Raw genomic sequence first — 20,690 nt, forward strand, 5'->3', positions numbered from 1 at the left:
TGGTGTCGTTATATGCACTTGTTATGTGTATGCAATATTACAAAATGAGCCAAATGCATCACTTTGGAAGCAATACGTGTGAAAAGAGCTGCTTGTGATTATAATGCCGCACTTATAAAATAAGTGTTGCATTACCATATCTAGTGCAACACCATTTTATCAAGTGTTGCATGTTTTATTAAAAAAACAACATTTGTAAAAAGTGTTGCATTTTTTAATTTTTCATTGCAACACTTGTTTGAAAGTATTGTAATGACAATGTAAGGTGCAACATTTATTTTAAATATTATAACACAAATAAATATATATATATATATATATATATATATATATATATATATATGTATATATTATAAAATAACAAGTTACCATGATGCTCAAGATTGTCCAAGGATGCCATGAAGTCGAAGATGCTCAAGGAATACACCTTGATGCACGACCATGATGGATGAAGCGCCACTAATATTCATGATGCACCATCTGTGCATCATGATGCGCCACTATGGCTCATGATGCTCAATCATGTGTGTTTCTGATGCTCATGCATTGTATGAGGCATATGAAAGTTCCAAAAGATGTTGCATGGAGGATTATGATTGGTTGACACCATTCATGGGTTATGGACTTGGCCCATTAGGGTTTTAGGTCTGATCCCTCAAGTATAAATAGGGATACATGCTAAGTTATTTGTTTTGTCTTGAATTCCAGAGTGATAGGTAAATCTCTTTGAAATTGTACTTGTAACCTATGTTTGAGATCTGAAAAATAAAGAATACTCCCCTCCTGTCCGTGGACGTATGTCACCTTAACCGAACCACATAAATATTGTGTCTTGTATGTTTTTGGTTTTGTTAGTTATCCACTTTACTTCGTAACAACACACACATACACACACACACACACACACATATATATATATATATATATATATATATATATATATATATATATATATATATATATATATAACTCTTATATTATTAGTGCTTGTCAAGTGGCCTTTTAATGTGTGTTTGTCTACTAAGTTTCCAGCCAACAATCACCACTTTACATCAAATTAATGGCTGCTAGGAACTTGATATCACAACATTAAGTGATCATGATGATTTCAAGAACATTTGAGATTCAATTTTTGATATTGTTTCACTTGGATAATGTTTGGTATTTCTAAACTAATTTACTTTTCCTTAATCTTAGCCATGTTAAGCTAAGTTTATCTTTGGTTGACATCGGTTTAACTAATGGATGACTAGCTATTTTGAAGATTGTTTATGAACTTGTGGTTGAATTTTATGGAAGTATTTTCTAATATAACATCTATTTATGTATATTTGTATTTAGTCATGAGTTTAAATGAACAAATGTTTTAATTTTTTGGCTAATTTTTTGGTTAATTTACAGATCTTCAAAACATCAAGCAACAAATGGTTTATGTGTTTGTTTTCATTTGACCTAAATCATGAAGATATTTCCTCCATAATGGTAAGCGAAGAATTTTTGGTTACCTATTGGACTTGGTGAATCTTACAACCTAATGCAAATTTATTTTCACAAATTACATCCATCATTAATTTTGAGAATTTGATTAAGGAAATGTGTTGTGATTTTCTCTTGTCATTTTAATAATAAAGAAGAGTTGAGGTAATTGATGTTTATAAATCACTATAGCCAAGTTAAATTAAATTACAAGTATTACACCATAACATCTAATGATAAATTAGCTACATATTTATGTGGTGAAGACCAATGCCAACCATATTTCTCTCATTGATTTGAGTCAAATTCTTTTCTTGTTTACTTGCAAGTTCCATGTTTTAACATGACTTAATTTCTTTAAAACAACCAAAAGACTAAAACCCTCATTTTTACTTTTATTGTTGTTTCACAAGTATCTTTATAAAGAGATTTTCATTAAGTTACAAATTGAACCAATCCTCGTGGATTCGAACCCTTTACCATTATATGCTACTTTAGCATGTAATTTTTAGGGTTATTTTGTTTTTTGGCCTCAACAACCACCATACACATACATTCACATATACATAAACATTAATATACCACATACACATACATTCACACACACATATACAAAATACAAACACATATACAAAATTTCATTTATACTGATACTTATATACATACAAATATTCATTAAAAAAATAATAGTAATTTGGAACCTGAAGTCATCGGAATCGAACGGTGGTGTTGTGGTGGTGGTAGTTTTCGAAGATAGCAGAAGAGTGGATATTGGAAATGGCGGCGGTGGTGTTTCTAAAATCAAAACATTTTTTCAATTACTCTCGAAATCTAATTTAGAAGAGCGAGAGAAATAGAAAGGAGTGAAGATAAGAACCAAATGTCGCTGGTGATGATCGATTACGTCGCCAGTAAACTTGAGCCCGTCATCGGTAGTCATATTTGGTGGTTCCTGCTGGCCTGGAGCATCAATCGACAAGGTTATGGGCTTCAATCGAGGGTTCAACAGTCGAAATCAAAGGAGGATTGATTTATCAAGTCTATTTTGCGTATTCTAGAAACTAGCAAAAAAGGATATCGATGTAGATGGAGGTTTCTAACACAACGAAGACTTTCAGTTTTAGCGGCGAATAACTATGATAAATGGAGATAATATTTTCACGGTTATTATTTTCGGTTATTAGCGGAGACAAAATCGCCACTATTTTTTTTGTCAGTAATGGTCTTGTACGAGAATTAGATATTCGCTGTTAACTGGGGTAAGTGATCAACGGATGGGGTTCTTCCTTGAACCATCACATGGATTGTGGTCTAGTACTATTAGCAGCAACGCCGCCAATAGAGGCGACATCAAAACACAGAGTTGAGATGTCGCCGCTAATGGTGATATTTGTTGTAGTGTTATAGGGCCAAATACTATGACATGGTCAGCCAACAAGAAAACCACGCACAAAATATAGAAGAATTAGGTGAATCCCTGCACATTGCACATATAATTATAATATTGACAAACATATGATATTAAAATAATTATGTCATGATTATGTTTGAATTAATAAGCCTTAAACTAACTTGTTATAAAACATTATAAGTATTTTAAATATATATTAATATGTAACGCCCCAAAAATATAGACCAAAAATTTCGATTTTTAAATTAATAAAATTGTTATCCAAACATCATCAACAACCATGATAAATCAAAATGTATCATCTATCTCATCAAATATTAGAGTAATCATGAAAATGCGAAATAATATCATGTATGCACCGCAATCACCTCGAGCCCTTCCCCCTAGCACCAGAAGTATCTGAAACATAAACTGAAAACCTTAAGCACGAAGCTTAGTGAGTTCCCCAAAATACCACATACCATTCATATCAAACACATAATTGGCCCCGCACGGTGAGTCTAACGGGCCTCTCCCTAACTCTCATAACAGGCTCCGCCCACTGAGTATAATGAGCCTCACCCTAACTCTCATAACGGGCCCAGGGAGTATAACGGGCCTCGCCCTAACTCTCATAACAGGCCCCACCCAACATACAAAAACATGCAAGTATGACACATGTAATAGCGTCCATGATAATTAACAGGCCCCGCCCGACATCTGGTTGTAACCCGTAATCATAAAAACTCATACAGATAACTAGCATACAATATACTTATCAGGCCCCGCCTGGCTTCGGGCCCCACCCGGTAAGCATAGAACACATAAACATGCAAGAGTCATGTAGACATCTAGCATCCTAACATATCAAATCATGGCCCGATATTGTTGCCTTTGACCTGCTAAACACAGTGAAGAAACTTACCTCTCAGTCTGAGCAAGATCGCTGAACAGAACACAACTTTGAATAACAGCTCAATGGAAATCTACCTATCAAATAATGACCAAATCTCAAATATAACTCAAAATGTCCAAAATACCCCTAGATCAAACTTGGTCAACTCCTGGTCAAGGTCAAAGTCAAACCGAACCCAAAGATCTTAGGGTCACGTCGTGACCCCTTTAATGGTTAAGCCATGATCCAAATGAGTCCAAAATAGTCGAGGATCGCCATCCTCATGTCGTGATACCCCAAACCCTCACGTCGTGAGGACGTCCACGTCAAAAGTTCATAATGAAACTCTTAACCCTTTAGGACAAGCAACCAAACCTTCTATATGGACTTATTCACTCCAGAGCATCATAAAAATCATGGCTTTTTGGACATGAATGACCAATACATGTCCCAACACCAACTTGGGCACAATTGGGAAATATGACATCCAATATCATGCAAAAATCATAAAACTCATCCAAACTATAGATCTAGCAACTATAACACTCAAGGGACCCTGGAGATTCATAAAGTTGGTAATTTTATGGATTCCAATCACTACATTAACTTGAATATGGAGAAATAAGCATAAAAATATAGATCTAAGCTTATGGACTCATAAAGCAAGGAACTTGAAACTCACAATAGGTCCAGAAGGTGTAAAAAAGGATGATGGTGAAGCTTGAATGCATAAATGATGAACTAGATGCTCTTTTCCTTATTCTTTTTGGCTAAAAACACCACAAATGAGCTCAAAGACCAATAATTGATGCTAGGGTTTAAAAGGCAGGTAAGTAGGTGATGGAGAGTGAGAGAGGACGAGGTTGGGCAACCCTAGCCTCCTCATTTCCTTAAATACTGAAAAATTAGGGTTTTGGTCATCTGACCGCACTCACGTCGTAAGCATTGGACTGCTCACGTCATGCGCCTCAAACTGGTGCATGACCCATCAACACTCCTCATGACATGACAAGCAATCCTCACGTCGTGAGAAAGCCCAAAAGAAAAAAAATCAAACTTAATTATAATGTGCACCTGATCTGAGTGTTAGATAATATATAAATATTAAAATCATATCATCTTAATACCTGATATCCATGGATTATGCATGGAAATAATATTAAACTTGTTTTTTGATTTATAATTATTTTTAACCTAATACGTCTAGATACCACCACAAGGAATGAGGCCTATACTAACGACACTTTCAACAACTATGCCGACGACATGTCGTCGTAAAAGCCTATACCGATGACTTATCGTCTGTAGAAAGTCGTCGGTATAGCTCCGTTGGTAAAAGTGGAAAATATCGTTGGGATAGATGTCGTCGGTACAGAGCCACCAATACCGACGACATGTCACCTTGAAAGGGTCATCAGGACTGATTTTCGAGGAAAAAAGTTTTATTATAAACCTATTCCAACGACCTATCGTCGGTATAAAGGTCACCTTTACTGATGACATGTCGTCGGAACAGGGTTAAGCAATCCAGACGACATGTCGTATGGAAAAATGGGTGGCAGACAACATCCATTTTAGTACTAGAGATGACATGCCGTCGGTAAAGGTAAAACGGTTATTACAATTATAAAGCTATACCGACGGCATGTCGTCTGTATAGCCTCTTTTTTATTATTTATTTATTTTTTTTTAAATATTTTCACAGATTTTGTTATATATACCAAACCTGTTTTTTAAAACAAATCCAAACAGTATATATGCAGAATAATATGAAACACATAATAACCATAACAAACAATTAAAATTAAAAAAAATGTACTACATAGCAAAATAACAAAAAAAAAAACAAGTCTTCAACAAACATTACTCAAAAATAACATAAAAGATCAATCAGAATCTTCATTGTTCTCATTCTCATTGTTGTCCTCGTTCTCTTCCTCCTTGAGCTCGTTGGTTGGTTTGGGGGTATTATGTGAAAACATATTGGGATTGAATTGGAATTGTGGCATTGGTGGTGGTTGGAAGTTAGGAATGACGGACGCGAATGTGCTATTATACATTTGTTGCATATTTAGCATTTGTTGTTGCATATATTGCATTTGTTGCATATGTAGCATTTGTTGTTGCATGTATTGCATTTGTTGGGTTAATGCAACAACTTGGGAATTATCTAAAGATTGGGATGTGGAAGCTTTGGAATGGTTGGAATGTTCATTTGGAAATAAATTATTGTTGATGCTTAGTTCACTTCCAACACCGTGAATATGTCTGCGTCTCTCATCGAGGGCACGATTAAGACAATGTTCTTCATTTAACTTTTTGTTCTCCCTGATCGAGCTCTTCTTGCATCAACATCTTCTCTCGTTGAATATTTTCTCAAAATAAAGAAAACAATAAACATACATTAATTAAAACAAATAACTAAATTTGTACACTAAAAAATAATAATACACCTTAAAATAGGTATAATAATAATAATAATAATAATAATAATAATAATAATAATAACATATTTATCAAATACCGTATTAACCTTGTTTATTAGTTACTCAAGTTACTTCCGCTTGTGGTGAACACCAACCCCGACTTTCTTTAAATCGCATTTGTCTCCAACCATCGACATGTTGCAAGTCTTGTCCATTTTCTCTCTATAATAAGCCGAAAATAATTAATATATTTATATAAGTGTTAATAAAAATTTTATATAATACAAATAAATTTAATTACCTACTCGTGATGTTCGTTTACGTATGATCTACTTCAATGAGAGCTTGTATATGAAAGTTTTTCCTTACTTTCTTTACCTTTTTCGTACTGATTCCTATAACCCTAGTCCAAAAAAAGAAGACCGATCATGTCTGTAACACATGAATTGGACATCTTTATATTTAACCCTCCTTATTTTAAAGCATTGCACATTTGGTCCTTGTGGCTAGTACGCGGGGCGTACTACAGTGTACGCTTGGCGTACTAGCTGAGATATGAACGTGGGCATCGACCACGTACGCTGGGCGTACGTGGGTTACGCTGGGCGTAAGTTGGACAGGGCCAAACCCTAATTTTTAGGGTTTTCCCTATTTAAGCTTCATTAACTCACCCTTGGACATTTTAGACCAACCTCCACCCTTTGAAAACCCTAATTCGTCCCTTTTCCTTGTGTGGTGCTATTGTGCTCTTGTTTGAACTTTGGTGGGTTTTGTGTGTCTTGAAGTGGTAGAATAAGATGTTTGAAGACTCATTCCTTGGAGGAGAGCTTAGAGATCCAGATTTAGCTCCATCATTTGGTGACTTTTGAGGTATAAAGTCCATGCCTTGTTTACTCTTTGTATTGATTTACTCATTAGCTTGTTTATGGTCATTTTGGTCCCTTTTGGTTGGTCTTGATGAGCTAAGGCCGTTTTAGAAGCTAAACATTGTAGATCTGGACGTTTTAAGGGTCCCTTAAGCATAAAAATGCAATCTTTATGGTATTTATGGACTCATGTATGTGTTAAGTCATTTTAAGCTATTTTGAGCTCTAAGAGCCTCATTAAGCCATGCATGCATGTAAAGTTGCCAACTTTATGTGATAAACCACCTTAAGGAAGTCAGATCTGAGTATTGGGTGAAGTCTTAATCGATTAAGAGCTGAATTATGGAAGTTGGCCAAGCTGGGGGAGTACGCTGGGCTTATAAGCAGGTACGCTGCGCGTACAAGCCCCAAAGTGAGTACGCTAAGCGTACGAGCTGAGTACGCCCCACGTACTCATCAAATGGGCTTCAGACTCTTAGGCTCTCGGTTTTAGACCATGTTTGGACTTAGGAGTTTAGGGATTTGTTGGGCCATCAGGTTTTAGTTGGATTGATGTTTTTCTTTTGGGTTCATTTGGATGAAGGTCCACAAAGGGACTTGGGCCTAATTTGGAAAATTAGGCCATATTTGGGCTTTAGGGTGACCATTTTGGAATTGGGCCTTCTAAGGTAGTTGGTTGGGCCTTAGTCTTTGACCAAGCTAGGTAAAAGGTAAAATGGTATTTTTACCTTAATTTAGACTGATGGTTATGGATTGTAATCCAATTATTAATTGGATATTATTGGTAGTTCGGGGATTTCTCGGACCAACAACCAGAGATTTATCAATGTGATTCAGCAGTTCGAGGTGAGTCTTCCTCACTATGTTTAGCGGGTCGAAGGCACCAATGCCGACCCATGGTTTTATATGCTAGGGTGTTAGATGTACGCGTGACTCTTGCATGTGTGTATATATGCTTAGTGGGTGGGGCCCAATGGGTAATCTGTATGCGATTACTTGTTTTACTTGTATGTTTGTATGCTGGGCGGGGCCCGTTATACTCGGTGGGCGGGACCAGTTATGCGACGTAGGGCGAGACCCATTATACTCAGTGGGCGGGCCCGTTATGCGAGTTGGGGCGTGACCCGTTACACTCATCGGGCGGGGCCTATTATATGTTTGATATGTATGGCCCATTATTCACCGGGAAACAACCGATATTAGGAAAAAAAACTGAAAATTCAAAAAACGTTACCTGTAATGGATACCATGGTGGCCAGACGTCGCAATAGACGTCGTCACAGGTGGTCAATCCTCCGATGACAACCCTATGGAGACACAAATCAAAAACAGAAAAAACCCAAAAATATCAAAATCGAATCGGAAGATATGGGAAATCAGAGAAGAAGGAGTGAACTACGACATACCCGTGTCGTCGATGGTGAAGATGAGTGGTCGGAGGTACTTTAGATGGACAATTGCCGATCGAGAGAAAGAGAACGAGCTTTTGGTGCGGCGTTGCAACTGGAGGCGGTTGAACGAAGCAAATGAATGAAAACCCTATACCGACGGCATGTCGTCGGTATCGAGTTAAGATCCTTTACTCTTTTCGTAGATTAAAAATAAAATAAATAAGAAATATATTTACCGACAACATGTCGTCGGCACTAAGTCGACACGGAGTATCACACGGATCACTATCATTCTATATCGACGACTTGTCGTCGGGATAGTCCACGAAAATCGACGTTTCTATTTTCAGCAAAATGGAATATAAATAAATAAAAACTATATTTGGCGTAAGCTATACTGACGACTTATCGTCTGCAAAAGTTTTGAGGAAACCACGTAAATCCTTTTCTTTCCTGCCTAAGGTATACTGACGACTTATTGTCTTTATATATTCTCAGGTCAAAAACTTTTAGTCAACTCTATACCGACGACATGTCGTTAGATGAAACATTATCGACGACATATGTCGTCTGCATAGATGTCATCTGTATAGGCCTTATTTCTTGTAGTGTACCCACTTTTTATAATCATATTATTTCAGCGAAATATTCTGTATGTTTGTGAGTTTAGGTTTTAAGTATTTCTAAAACTATTTAGGTTTTATTTTTGATTTTTTTTTGTTAATTTGACATTTTGATTTAGGTTTTATATTTAAACTTTTTAACTATTTACAAAACATAGTTTTTAAATATTTGTTTCAGATTTTTGATTTATGTTCTGAATTTAACACCAAACTAAATTTATTATATTAATATTTATGAATGGTGTTTCAATTTAATAAATTAAGTACATTAAATTTATATTTTGAATTTTACATCGTATTTAAATTAATAAATTAAATAATTTAATATTAAAAATTAAGAATTGATTATGAAATTAAAATAATAATAGATTTAATATATTAATTAAAATTAAAGTCGAAAAGTTTTGAGGTTTCAAAATAACATTGGAATAGTGTTTTTGATAATAAATAAGAGATAAAATATACTTGATAATTTTATATTAGATAATAGATAAGAGATAAAATATAAAAGATCACCAAGACAAGGCAGGAATCGTGTTTGTGATAATTTTTATTGCATTTATTCATACAACCCTTAAAAACAGAAAACCTTTTATAGATTGCAAATTTAACGGCCTGAAAGATGAACAGTGGAGGCAGTGGCATCCGAGGCCGACGATTCGGTTGTAACCAGTTGAATTTTCACCTCATCTTCCGTAATGGTAGGCCTTACTGGTGGTCTTTCTCTTTCCTCTAGTGTTTTTTCACTTAAAAGTGTAACCACTTCAGACATCGCAGGTCTAGCTGCAACTGTTGGCTGAGTACACAGTAATGCTATCTCAATGATTTTCATTGCATCTTCCGTTTCATATTCACTAGGGTCTAGTTTTTCATCCATTAAATTTATTTGTGTGCCCATCTCAAATAGATTCCATGCCTATAATACACATAACATCATAAAGGCTAGTGAGAACAAAATCAAGTTTAAAGTCTCCATGACTCCATGCATACACAAATTATTGCCTCATGGAATGGACTACATCATTAATACCATAAATGAATAAAAATGTTTTTAAATGAACCAACCATTAATTTTGAAATACTTACATGATCAAGGAGGTTTTGAGTGACTGATTGATCGTCTATGACATCCATATACCTCTTTCCACTAATGATTTCGAGGACCACGATACCAAAACTGTACGTATCAACTTTCTCTGATAATCTCCCATGAATGGCATATTCTGGTGCTACATAACCACTATTCCTGGTAAGATTTAACAATTCATATTACAAACACATTTTTTTTTAATCAAGAGAAAGTTATGTTTGTATTAGCTAAATCATATGTATTAATTTAAACATACAAGGACCCTGCCAATTTGGTGCTGACATGAGTCTTATCATCTGGTAGTAGTCTTATCAGACCAAAATCTGCTATTTTTGGCTGAAATTCATTGTCAAGTAGAATGTTGCTGGTTTTTATATATCTATGGATTATGGTAACATGATACTGCTCATGTAGATAAGCAAGACCCCTTGCTGTCCCAAAGATTATGTCAAACCTTTGTTTCCAGTTCAGGATCCTTCTTTTATCACCTGTCATTAAGTAAAATACCTTTACTAGACGCTAATATAGAGATAGTGAATATATGGTAATCCAAGAGCTCAAAGCTAAGTACAATTTTACAACTCACCATATAGGTATTGATCAAGGCTTCCATTTTCCATGTACTCATGGATAAGAAATAAGTGGGGACCTTTGGTACAATATCCTAGAAGACGTACAAGATGTTTGTGATGTACGTTACTTATGATCTTAAGTTCATTATTGAAGTTTGTCTTTCCGCTAGTACTGGATGCCATAAAGGTTTTCTTAATTGCAATTGCATCTCCACCCTTGAGAGTTCCCTGCATCAATCCATGCATCATACAAAAATCGTCAATTGTTAGTAAATAAACGAATATACTACAAATCCAAATATTGATCTTGAAATATATATTACCTTGTATACTTCTCCAAATAACCCTCCTCCAAGTTTGTTCTCATCACTGAAATTATCAGTGGCTTCCTTTAAATCATTGTAGCTATATGTAGAGGGTCCTTGAAGGAAATCAGTTGATCCAGTTGATATATCTAGCAATTTGAAACCAAAAATTTGAATATAGAAACGCATTAGGATTGTAACGAAAGAAGCTGAAAAAAAGTCCATATATATGTAATTAACAAGTTGAATCTTGTCTTTACCTCGTTGGCCTCTACCTTTCTTTTTGGATCTGCCACACCATAAAAAAAACACAAGTATGAGAAACAAAAGACATACACCTCCTACAACTCCCCCGATTATGTATCTCTTCTTGTTTGAATTTCCTGTACATAAAGCATAGATAGTGAAATATTCATTCTAAAAGTAACAAACTACACAACTGATGAACAAAGTACAAGTCAAGAAAATTGAGTAACATGGAATTAAAAAAGTTTTGATATCTAAAAGATATTAAAGATTAGAGGTCTCACTCTCACCTTCATCCCCAAGGAAAGATGAAATATCAGTTGTCTGGTTTTGTCCAAAAAATGGCGTTCTGGAGTACCTCATGAAGCATCCATTGTCCATTGCACGACCAGCTGAAGTAGTAGGAAGGCAATCATATAGAGACGTGGATCTCAACTGTAAGCATTCTAGACAAACACTCTGGCTTACTTTCAGGTTACACTGAGCAATAGCATACACTGTAGCATTACCACCATCTTCTTTCCTGGTGGAAAGCGCATAGTAATCCGATGTTCTTGGGACAGCAATTTGAAGGTCTAATAGCAACTTTTCTGCTGCTTTTCTGAACTCTGTTGGCTGGGGTGATGGCGTGCCATCACATCGTACAACACCAGCCCGATTATTAGCCTCGGTGTAGAAATCATTGCTCTCATATCTATATCAAAACAACCCAAATTAGCATGAAAAATATATCTTTCGATCCATGTAATTAGTCTACTCGGATTCTTTCTAGAAAGACTAAGGTTAATTATCACTCGACGAGTTGAAGTCTTTGATGCTCACACGATACACATGTCCTTTTGTGTATTCAATTACATTTACTTAAAGTTAATACTAATAATTAATAGATTTTACGAAACAAGTAAGAAGAAAAATGAAAAAAAAAAAAAAACATGCACCTGACATCGCAGTCACTGTAAATAACATGAGCACCATTACCAAGGCCACATGGTTTTAGAGCATTAACAGCATAGTCGAAACAAACCAGACAATCTCGGATGGAAAGATATCCTCTACACCAAGCGAGGCCCCATACAGACTCGCCGTTGAACAAAGTGCGAGCTGCAGCGAACTTGGTGACGGATATCTGCTGGCGAAGGCTAGAAATGGTGGCGTTTAGGTTGCTCAAGAAATAGTTTCCGTTCATACCTTTGTATTGACTACAATAATATCCCATGATAGTGCTATTTATATCAGTTGGCTGTGATGTCACTTGCTCCGCCATGTTTATGAGCACCACCACTACCAGCAGGGTGGCCGGCAACCAGGAGAGCCGCTGCTGGTACACTGGCTTCATGTTTATCTTTTTTTTGGCGGGGTTTATTTTCTTTTTAGTTTAGAGTTAACTTTATTTTAATAAAGTTGATGTACAAAGATGAAGTTTTTTTCATGATTTAAAGAACATGACAAAGCCTTTGAGAGGAAGCTCATATGACATTTCCGAAGGTCAATTTCCTCTAATGAGTCAAACTAGGAGATGGATATGTATTTATAGGCTATCATGCATGGAAGAGGATTTGTATATGCTTTGTGGGAGGGATAAATTTCCAACACATTATTGATTTTTGATCAGCAGAGGAATCTGCTAGGAGACTATTCACATTATTGAGCATGAGCAATAAAAATATTATAAATAAAATTAAACAAAATAAAAAAAGTAAAAGAGATGGTCGTAGGGGGATTTGCACGATCTAGAAGTTAGTTTTTTTATTGAGGAACATGTGACATCATTTCATTGGTGGTTAGTTATTAATTATAGTTGATTATAATAAAAAATAATTAAATATATTGAAGTTTATCACTTATATTGGGTTGGAGTGTATTGTTAACGAAGTTGATAAATTAAACAATATAATCATGATTTGGTTCACTTATGTATATAAAAATCAGATACTATACGCAATGGTTGATATGTTTGTGGTCATGATAGTTTTGAGGGCCCAAGGGGGCCAAGTCTCTAAATATATACAGACAGTTAACATGTGAATATGACGGGGAGCACAGGGCATATAATAATGTTGGAAAAACAAATATGAATAGATATGAGGCATCTTCTTCCGGAGGCAATATGCCTGCATTCAACATGATAGTTTTTCTACCATGTGATTAAATATTTTTAGCCTGAATATGAGGCCATTGTATTGGTGTGTACATGACGTGACATTCTAGGGTAATATCTAAGTATGCCATTTGTTATCGAAGAATTTGCAACGAGGTTGGCATTAAGGTTCAGTTGTTCCTTTATTAATTTTATTAGTGTTTTTGACATATATCCACAGACCACAATCAATTGAGTTTATAGGCAGGCCCGGCCCTGAGAGGGTGCAGGGTGTGTAGCCGCACAGGCCCCGAAAAAAAATAGGGTCCGAATTTTAATAAATTTGTATAATTAATATACTGTATATTTATATATATTTTATTTTACTTAGGAGTCCATCCAAACTACCTGTAGTTCAGCCGGTTGGGTTGGCGCCTCATGTTCAATTCTTTTAAATGTTCCAGGCTTCGATTCCTTTCTCCAGCGCCTTAGGTTCATCTCTTTTAAATTTTAATTAACCAACTTTCGAATTTTGCTTTATAATATATAGACATTTATGTAGATAATTATCAAAGTACCTTGTCGCTCAGTTGGTTGAAAGTGTTGTCTTAATTGCTATCAAAATAGCATAACTTCGAACCTTGCAACTTTCAATTTTCTTTGTTTTTTTTTTAAAACTAATTAGATTCCTTTTATTTAAGGGCCCTTTTCTCTATTCTCCGCACAGGGCCCTTTTCTCTGTTAAATTTAGCCATCCGACAGCAAGTTGAGTTAGAGGGTGGTCCTTATCAATTTGTTGCATAACTCTCAATTGCTTCCCAACATAATCGGACCAATAAATAGTAATGCAGTCTTATTTATTTGTATGGTATAACACCATGTGCTGATCTCTTTCAGGATCAACCTTCGACTCTACTTTTCCTTCCTTTTTGTCTTTATACCGCCTGAAAATAACATTTGAAATTCATCATTAATTCATTTTTAATGTGACAGTTTATGTCTACAACTGCAAAAAATTGTAGTTGAAACTTAAACAACCAAAATATCTTCAGTAACGAAGATATTTTGTGTTGCATTCCATTCAAACTCATGTTCTATGTAAATTTTGATAACCACCCACAAAATCAATATGTCATTACAGTACATATATTTAATCAGAGAAAATGAGACCTGATTTAAAGCATAATTAGGAATGAAATAGACATAAATTGTATTTCAACATTGAGATAACGTTACATTCTTTTAGAAAAGGATATGAATGCGAGAACCACTTACATGTTATTTTGTGCTAATTATGAAAATATGAAATAAATGATGAACTAAAAATACATTTTAAAGGCCTATTTCATAGTGAGGAATGTAAAACAAAAAAGCAATCCCATGATACGGTAAAAACAACTTCCTCTTGAGGCAAAAGAGATACAATTAATAGAGGGAAAAAAATCCACTGAGAAGTTATGTGACCTATAAGGAATACAATTTTTAGTGTGTTGTTTTGACCATTTCATAGGATCATTTACGATTTTTCACTACCCTTAAGAAATAGGAGATTAGCTTCAAAGAACACATTTTTCTTTCGTTCTTTGCCTTCCATTTTAAAATTTTAAAAAAGTAACACAAAAACATAGTGTAAACAAAAAAACGACATGAAAGAAGAGATAGATAAGTATTAGATATTGGAAAAGTAAGTAGTGAAAATAATTTATGTTTGACAATTGACAAACAAATCCTATTATTAATCCTAACCAAAGACATGTTTAGGTACTAAGCTCTTAATTCTGAAAAGTAAGAATAAGGTAAGCTATTAGGCTTTTGATTTTGAAAAACAAAATACTAATAAATAGAAAGACAAAACATAACATGAATATCTTTCAAAATTCAAATATTGGTAACCCTGGTATATATTTGTTGGCTAAAGTAACACCATAATTTTTGCATCCAAAAATTTTCTTTTATTTTAACCATTTATTATCATATCAACATAGTGAATCAATCTCAAGCACCTAAGAATGGAAACAAAGCATACACATATATCATGTTAACTCATGCACCACATTATTGATTGTTAATTACACACACACACACACACACACATATATATATATATATATATATATATATATATATATATATATATATATATATATATATATATATATATATATATGTGTGTGTGTGTGTGTACATTAATGTGGACATCTTTCATCGCAATAATTGTTAATTTATTTGTTTCGCTATAATTAATATTAATGTCCCTCGCTAAAACTAGGGTCTAAAGCATCGCTAACACATCCCCAAATAAGACCCCATCCATTCACTACTAACGTGACCTGGCGACCCAGTGCACCGAATGGGGTGTAATTCCCACTCGTAACACTGTCCCTGGTTCTTCGCCTTTGCTACTCCGAAGTTGTATGTACGAGCACGATGCATTGTCATTCTAGGGTGATATTGGGTACCTCCACGAGCATACCTACACCTAAACGCGATGTTTGTACATGACATCCAAGATCAATTACATCAATGTAGTACCAATATACAACCGTGCACCAGGACCATGTCTCGAAATGGCAGCTATAGAAAACCATCCGACTTCGCCTTTGCTTATGCTCTTTTCCTCCAATGATATCCTTCCACCGCGATATCCTATAAGGGCACATTGTAGGTTAGTTTGCTAGCCTTTGACCCCACTATGTGTATTCCCATTTTATTTTAATTAATTAAATAATTAACTAATCCTCTCACATCGGCAAACACACACCTCGCCGATACCATTATGTAATCATGCTAGTGAATTATTATTATAGTTAATTCATGGCATATTACTACTCCAACCACACATCATAGGAATATTTACATAAGTTCACATAACATCAAGTAATGGCATATCCTAGTTTTATTCGAGATGTATAAAATAATATCAAATTAACATGCATATCATCACAATATAATCCACACAAATAATCCTCACTTCTAGCATGCTCCTAATTCACTCAATTTGCACCATATGATCAATTTAAGAATTCTAGCATAGAAAGGATTTCTAGTGAAACATCCGAAAAATACAGACCAAAAATTTCGTTTTTAATTATTAATAAAACCATAGTTATCCAAAACACATGTCATAATATCTCAAACATCATATATTGTATATCAAAATATTAGAGTATAAACTGTTGGATTAATGTCTAAGTCCATAACTATATTTGGTATGTACTTAACCCGACCCGGCATGGTCCATTTGGGTTGCACTTCACCGGCACAATTTATATGGATAGTCTTTTGAGAATAGTATATTTATGATTTATATTAATATATTATAAGTTCTAATATATTAATATGGAATCATATTATTTAATTAGTATTGATCAAGAATTAATTTAGAATTAATTAAGTGATCAAAAAGAACTAATTAAATATGGACTCTTATATATATGGAATGGGCCAAATTCATTTAGGTTGGGCTAAGCTTTCATGGATGGTCCATGGAGCTTTTAACCCATGGATCCTATGTAAATGAAAGGTCATGGGTATTAGGCTTTACATGGATGTAACCCTAATCCTCCATAATATATAAAGGGGTCCTTGGCTCACAAAATTGGTACAAGTGTGTGAAAATAAGAGTGGGCCGATTTTAGTGTGCATACATATTCTCTCAAGCTCTTCCAAGGTGTTTTGGTGATTTGTGATTCCATTTGAGGCTTCCACACTATTGGGGCTAAGCTTTTAAAGCTTGAAGACATCAAGTTACATCAAAAGGTATGTCATCTAACTAGAACTTTGTAGTATAGGTGCTTCATAATATGTTAGTTAGGATGAAACCTTGGAATAGTTAATATTTGCATGTATAATAGAGAAAACATAGATCCAAGGTTTATAGGGTTGCATGTACACCATAGGAGTGTTAGAATGATCAAAACCCAACAGTGGTATCAGAGCCATGGGTTGTTTTCTGTTATATTCATGCAAATGTTTGTTTTTCAAAGTTGAAAAAAAAGAAAAAAAAAACATTAAGTTTGTCAAATTTTAAGATAATTACTTGTTTTGTGAAAAACTAATTATTTGTAAAATTTGAATCATTTGCTATATGAGTTGAATTAGGTCAAATTTAGTAAAAGATAAAATGATATGATTATTTTATTAGTTTTAAAAGTTTGATCTAAATGTTTTAAGGAGTTACATATTTTGTCATAAAATTTTGGAGCCCAAAAGTTTTTTTTTTAAGTTGTGATCTTAAGAGTTTTGAAACTTCCATAAGTTATGGATATGAAAGTTTTTTTTTAAAAAAAAAAATTGATTTTAAGTTTTTATGGAGTTACAAAATTTGGAGTTAATGTTTTAAAGAATTCCATAACTTGTTCTTAAGTTATGGAACATGAAAAGTTTCATCATAAAACAAGTATTTAACTCCATAAGTTATGGAATCCAAAGATTTTCAAGAGTTACAAAACTTGCCCTCAAGTTTTGGAATTTGGAAAAAGCTTTTTATGAAAAAAAAGAATTGAATTCTAAAACTCTTGGGTTCATAACTTAAACAATTAATGAAATGGTTTTAATTTTGAATTTAATAATTGGAATTATGATGTTTTATTGAATAATTCAATTAACTCTTATGGACTTTATTAATAGATAATTGAAGTGTTTAATTAAAAGAGAATTAATAATTCCATAATGACATGGTTTAAGTTTAATTAAATTAAGAGTATAGTTTAATTAATAGATTAAACCACCAAGTATTTTAAATGTCTAAAATGCACCCTTATACTATTATAATATTAAAAGTTTAATATATTATATGTATAAGTTAAAAGTCGGTCTTACCGTTAGTAGGCCTCATTCACGAAGCCGGTCTATAAGGGGGGTATAAGGTTACTGCCTATAAAATGGCAGTTTAATGGGTGTCCACTCTCACTCACCGCTTCCTTGACCGGTGGAGGGTCGTTAGCCGAACAGGTAGGACAAGGACTATAATTCTCCCTTCATTATAAGTATAATGATAAATACTAAGTAACTAAACACTTATAAATTCCCAATCTTAGTTACTTAGGAAAATGTGAATAAGGTGCTAATCCATGAAATTACACTTTGCACTTTGTTTAAGCTGTTAGTGGAGCGTGTGTGGTTAACCGGCACACTAACCTGGACTTAACAAGGTAGGCAAAGGGTAACTTAATGTTTATCATAGTATCGTTGGAGCGTGTGTGGTTAACCGGCACATCGATTGAGGGGTAAATATTAAGGGTACCAAGTATATTTGCATGGTTACTTCACACCTTGTTTTGTGATCCTCGGCATCCCAGTCACAAAACCTGAAGGGCACACTCGAGATTGAAACATGCCATTGAAAAGTTCAATGAATCTCAAAAGAATCTAGGAGTTTCAAAACCAATTAAAACCTAATAATACATTTCGTTTATCTTGGTGGAAATTGGTGAATCGTCATTCACCTACCTTCAAATATTTTATAGCTTGGATTACGACATCCCTCTTCCAAGTTATAAAATAGTTTGTTGGGTCCTAGCCTTAATATACATTTCGTTTCTCCCAATGTTGATGTCTGGTTTAGACAACAATGATCTTCCCAAACCAAGCTTTCCTAATGAATATGACTTCCCGAGTTTGGCTCATGGAAGTCATACTTCTCTTCCTCCACCTCCTCCAATTATTCTCCCTAACCCACAAGTTCAAGGTCACTCAAGCCCTAATGGCAAGCAAGGTCTATGTGTGATCACATCTTAGAGATGAAGTCACATATTGACAAGCCGGGAGAGTTGGGTGTCAAAGTCTTGAGAAAGTTGGATGTTCAATCACTTTCTAAGTCACATAGTGAGTTCCTTTGGGACTACTATGAAACAGACTATGACATGAACCTTAATGATCATATCTATTTGCTTGGTGCTGCTGAATCAACAATGATTTGGAACGATAGTAAAGCAAATTTAATTAGAAGATCAACTTCCCAAAAACTTTATGGACAGTGACAATGGTGACACTGGAAATCCAGAAAAAGCATTCTCTTACCAATGGAAAGGGATTGGCCATAGTCAACCCGGTTGACCAAATGGTAAAGAGAAAGGCTAAGTCTGAGATAGTCCCATAACCAAAGGGTCCATATGTTTATTTTGCCAAAGGAAGGGGTGTTGATTGCAAAGCTGCCAAATTTACCTAAGGATGTTAAAGTCAATAAGTTTGACTCTACATCAGGTAGAGCCCATTATCTAACTCTGTTAAGTTCTATTCTGAGATCCTCATTACATGATGTGACTGGGTCACATGTTGATGTTTTAAGAATCAAAGAATAGAGAGAAATCTTAAAGGAAGTATATGCTGATTCTGATCGCGAAAATGGATTTCGATCGCATCAGAATTTTGAGCAGTTGCTTAAGAAGTTATGATATATTGCTAAGGAATAGATAACAACAATTTTCCATGTGGATTGTAAGGATAAGTTTTTCCGCAAAGTTTTAAAATAAAAGAAATTTGTTTAATTTTATTTATTTGAAGTATCCTTACAATGGCATTTGTGGAAAATTGTTGCTTATATGATTCCACTGACAACAATATTGGAAAATGGATTTGATTCTTTCATTTGTGGTAGTGTCTAAATTTACCAAATCAGGAAAGTTCTTCATCGCCCAAGTTTCAATTGGACCGAAACTTGGAATCATGCAAGTTGAATAGTATGATGAATGAGAACTTTCAAGCATTGGAAAGTCAAGACTAATTACTTGTTCACATGGATGTGTGAGTCAAGTGAAGGACTAAAGGGATCGAGTACACATTCTTGTGCACTGGTCATGTCCACCACAAAGCTCGTTAAGACTATTTGATTTACTAAAGTTTAGTAAATATGGTTATACTTACAAGTTTAAGTATAATTCTGAAACATTGGAAAAGTCTCAATGTATGGCAAAACGAATGGGAAGAATCAAATTAGGCAGAAAGATAAAAGATTCTCAAATCTGAAAAGATGGGAGAGTACTTTAGTATCATGTTTGTGATCATCTTAATGCTTTAGAAATCATATCACAATTAGTCCTCTAAAGGTCATCTTAGTGCATTCTTATGACTAAGAAGAGGAGTCATGAATTGTTGAAATGGTTAGATCAGGAAGATGAGTCATACTTCGTTCCAAAACAATTCTTAGAGTCATACTCCAAGATTGTAACTTGAGTGACATATATTAAAGAAATGTTTAAAACACTTGTCAAATGTAAGAGTAAAAGTGTCCTACTCTTGTACATTTGAAATTGGTAAGTTGTGATGTTTTGGATAAAACAAAGACCAACTAAGGCCAATTGTGTGAAGTGTTTGTCTTGATAAAGAATCTGCA

The 20,690-nt window shown here is 34.5% G+C and overlaps 1 protein-coding gene and 1 long non-coding RNA gene across 2 annotated transcripts; both read right to left on the bottom strand.

The window, feature by feature from the left end:
* Positions 1-5,559: 5,559 nt before the first annotated feature.
* Positions 5,560-7,937, bottom strand: LOC145156724 (uncharacterized). The gene is made up of 2 exons (XR_013736882.1): positions 6,489-7,937; positions 5,560-6,409 (listed from the first exon to the last, which is right to left on the bottom strand). It is a non-coding gene; the product is annotated as an uncharacterized LOC145156724 (long non-coding RNA).
* A 1,653-nt stretch (positions 7,938-9,590) lies between these two features.
* LOC145160004 (cysteine-rich receptor-like protein kinase 2) lies at positions 9,591-12,795 on the bottom strand. The gene is made up of 8 exons (XM_079079061.1): positions 12,219-12,795; positions 11,571-11,974; positions 11,295-11,417; positions 11,053-11,183; positions 10,744-10,957; positions 10,414-10,645; positions 10,154-10,313; positions 9,591-9,983 (listed from the first exon to the last, which is right to left on the bottom strand). The coding sequence occupies exons 1-8, from the start codon at positions 12,614-12,616 to the stop codon at positions 9,675-9,677; spliced, it is 1,971 nt and encodes a 656-aa protein (XP_078935187.1). The 5' UTR covers positions 12,617-12,795; the 3' UTR covers positions 9,591-9,674.
* Between the last annotated feature and the right edge of the window lie 7,895 nt (positions 12,796-20,690).

The sequence above is a fragment of the Lactuca virosa genome, chromosome 2 (assembly GCF_052849685.1).
Source record: "Lactuca virosa cultivar CGN04683 chromosome 2, Lactuca_virosa_CGN04683_v6, whole genome shotgun sequence".
NCBI classification, from domain to species: domain Eukaryota; kingdom Viridiplantae; phylum Streptophyta; class Magnoliopsida; order Asterales; family Asteraceae; genus Lactuca; species Lactuca virosa.

Excerpts from the sequence above, each read along its gene's own strand:
- LOC145160004 (XM_079079061.1), bottom strand. The coding sequence starts at position 12,616 with ATGAAGCCAGTGTACCAGCAGCGGCTCTCCTGGTTGCCGGCCACCCTG. Across the intron at positions 10,646-10,743 it reads CCTTGATCAATACCTATATG|GTGATAAAAGAAGGATCCTG; the intron begins GTGAGTTGTAAA and ends ACTTAATGACAG. Across the intron at positions 10,314-10,413 it reads ACCAAATTGGCAGGGTCCTT|GAATAGTGGTTATGTAGCAC; the intron begins GTATGTTTAAAT and ends AAATCTTACCAG.